At 36.6% G+C, this 2551-nt stretch overlaps 1 protein-coding gene across 1 annotated transcript in view; it reads right to left on the bottom strand.

Moving 5' to 3' along the window:
* Positions 1-2368, bottom strand: part of crb2a (crumbs cell polarity complex component 2a) — a 23658-nt gene extending 21290 nt beyond the window's left edge. The window contains exon 1 of the mRNA XM_007572707.2: positions 2158-2368. Coding sequence (XP_007572769.1) covers positions 2158-2224 — 67 coding nt within the window. The 5' untranslated portion in view covers positions 2225-2368. The remainder of the gene's footprint in view (positions 1-2157) is intronic.
* Positions 2369-2551: the final 183 nt, after the last annotated feature.

Here is a 2551-nt window from a genome sequence, read left to right as displayed (position 1 = left end):
CAAGAAAGTGTTTTTCCTGTTAATATTCTGTTCTTCAAGTACATTTGTTTTTCCAAACACATTCAATTTAAAATGTATTTAGCTAATGTTTAGCCTATATTATTATTTTTATTATTTTACTATTTTGTGACAAAGTTTTTTTTTTTTTTTTTTTTTTTTTTCTCCCAAAATATCACATTATTTCCAGCAGGCAGAGGTATTTCTTCAACCAAGAAAAACTATTTGATTTGACGTCACTTTTCTTTTTTTGTGCTGTATTATATGTTCCATATCACCTTTTTAAGTCATCCTCCTTTCCTTCACCTCAGCTCTGAGAGCCACCCTGACCTCCCCAAGCTCTCCATGTTGTAATCCCTTTGGCGTCTTGAGGACAATCCCCCTTGCTCCTCTAATCTCCTGGCACGATACCTGGACAGATTAAGTCTAGAAGATTCAATCTTCATTCTTTCATCTATCCTTCTTTTTCACTTCTATCTTTCATGAGTTGTGACTCTTTGGGTGTTTAGAGGTAAATATAAGGAGGTATGATAACTGTAGTCTGGACTGTGTCTGTGACATTACAATCTGCCTCAAATCTGAATGAGACGTGTCCTGAGTCCTGGCCTAAGCTGCTCCAGAGTCTCAGGGGAGTGATGGAAAAGTTTCATAGTGACTAAGGGCTAAAAGACATCCTAACACAATCTTTCCTGTTATATCAGCTCAGTAATTACAGACACAACCAAGAATCCTTATGATGTGGTGTAATCAGTTGGAACAAAGCTTCAATAACATGTCTTTCTCATTTCCTAATAAAAGTCAATAAAATCAGATTTTAGAACCTATTTGATAGCTGCTGGTTATTTTGCCCTCCAATCGGTGGGTTGCTGATTCGATCCTCGCTCCATCCGCCTCTGTTATTGTGTCCTTGGGCAAGAACCTTCACACACCTTGCCTGCTGTGTGTGAGTGTGTGTGTGTGTGAATAGTTGAATGACTGAGTGTAGTGTGAATTGCTTTGGGGTCCTCTTCATAAAGTGCTATACAAGTACAAGCCATCTATATATAAATGTATAAATCTATATTCATTAATCTTTTTCAGTTAGAAAAAACAGCAGCTGCTTTTATTTTATTAAACTTATTTGAACTTGCATACATTGTAGAACACATACAAGCACCACAAACAGTTTGAAATAATAATCTGGTAAGAAATAATAAAAATTAACTCTAACAGTAACGGCCTGTAAAATGTTCGGTGGACTTCAAGTTCAAGTCTTTAAAGTCACGTTATATAATCATTTTTTACTCACACACATATATATATATATATATATATATATATAAATACACACACACACAGAAGTACAGCATAAATGCTTAGTTATCAATTTTATGTCAAAGTTGCATATAGAAGAACCTCGTTAACATTAAAGGTTTTTTGCAGGTCAGTTTTGTGCTGTAAAGACCTTGACATGGTTCTGAGTTCACTCTAAGCATTCATGCAGAACCTTTAAACAACAGATCCTATTTTGGATAGGGGACACATTAGACAACCATATGTGATAAACCAGAACATAACAGGACATTAAGTGACCTCATTCTGCAGCTTCGTTCAAGCATGGAAAGATATGAACCAACTTTCTCTACTCCTCCATTGTTTGCTCTGATTTGAGTCTGCATGACTGAGTGGTCTCATTCTGAGTCAGTCATGTGTCAAATCAGACACAGATTAACTCAACTCCCACCAGTTCAGAACGCTCTCTTTACGTTATTAGTCTAAGAAACTTTACAGCTTTGGTGATTGAAATGATTTGTCCTCTTCATGCCTGTGGTCTTTTCACTATTGTTCAGTTTGACTGGATATGATTAAAGTTAAAAAAATAATCATTAAGGGTGACAAAACACAACATCTCCTCATTGCTTCATCTTCTTTATACATAGTTGAGGCTCAGAAGAGGTCTTACATCACAGAACTTTGTGAAAGCCACTTGTTTGGGAAGCACCATCATTAAGAGGCACAATAACATTCCTTCCCATACAACACTTCTCTTACAGACTTTCACTTCTACAAATGTTACATGTAGAACAAGTAAGTCTGCATCATTTAATTTAGTTGTTTTGTGCTGATTTTCTTTATGTGGGACTTTCACATTAAACAGAAGGATTAAAAGTTTCTACTCACCCCACTTGAACATCATCATTGTCAGCAGAAGTGTCTTTAAATTCAAATGAACTTTTCCCAGCTCCATGCTAAAGCTGGAGATGTAGGTCCAGTCAAGGAAAAACAAAACAAAACAAAACAAAACAAAACAAAAAAAACAATCAGAATAAAAAAGCTAAAAGGCAAGTGTTAAAGTCCCGACATGTTGCTCCAGTCTAGAGGCTGGCTTTCTCCACAGCCACTCTCCATGCTTGGCCATAGACAGCCTTCCCTGGCCATAAGGAGAGTGAACTGCCATCAGAGAGAGTCGTCAGGAAAACATGAGGTGGACTAACACCTGCTCCTGTGCAAGAGCTGCTATTAACTCTCTCATTGGACTTTTGGAATTAAAGGAACTGTCTTTTTCTAAAAAATA

Source organism: Poecilia formosa, unplaced genomic scaffold, assembly GCF_000485575.1.
Source record: "Poecilia formosa unplaced genomic scaffold, Poecilia_formosa-5.1.2 Scaffold307, whole genome shotgun sequence".
NCBI lineage: Eukaryota > Metazoa > Chordata > Actinopteri > Cyprinodontiformes > Poeciliidae > Poecilia > Poecilia formosa.
The sequence above is the reverse complement of the archived record's forward strand: the minus strand, read 5'-3'. Positions and strand labels throughout refer to the sequence as shown.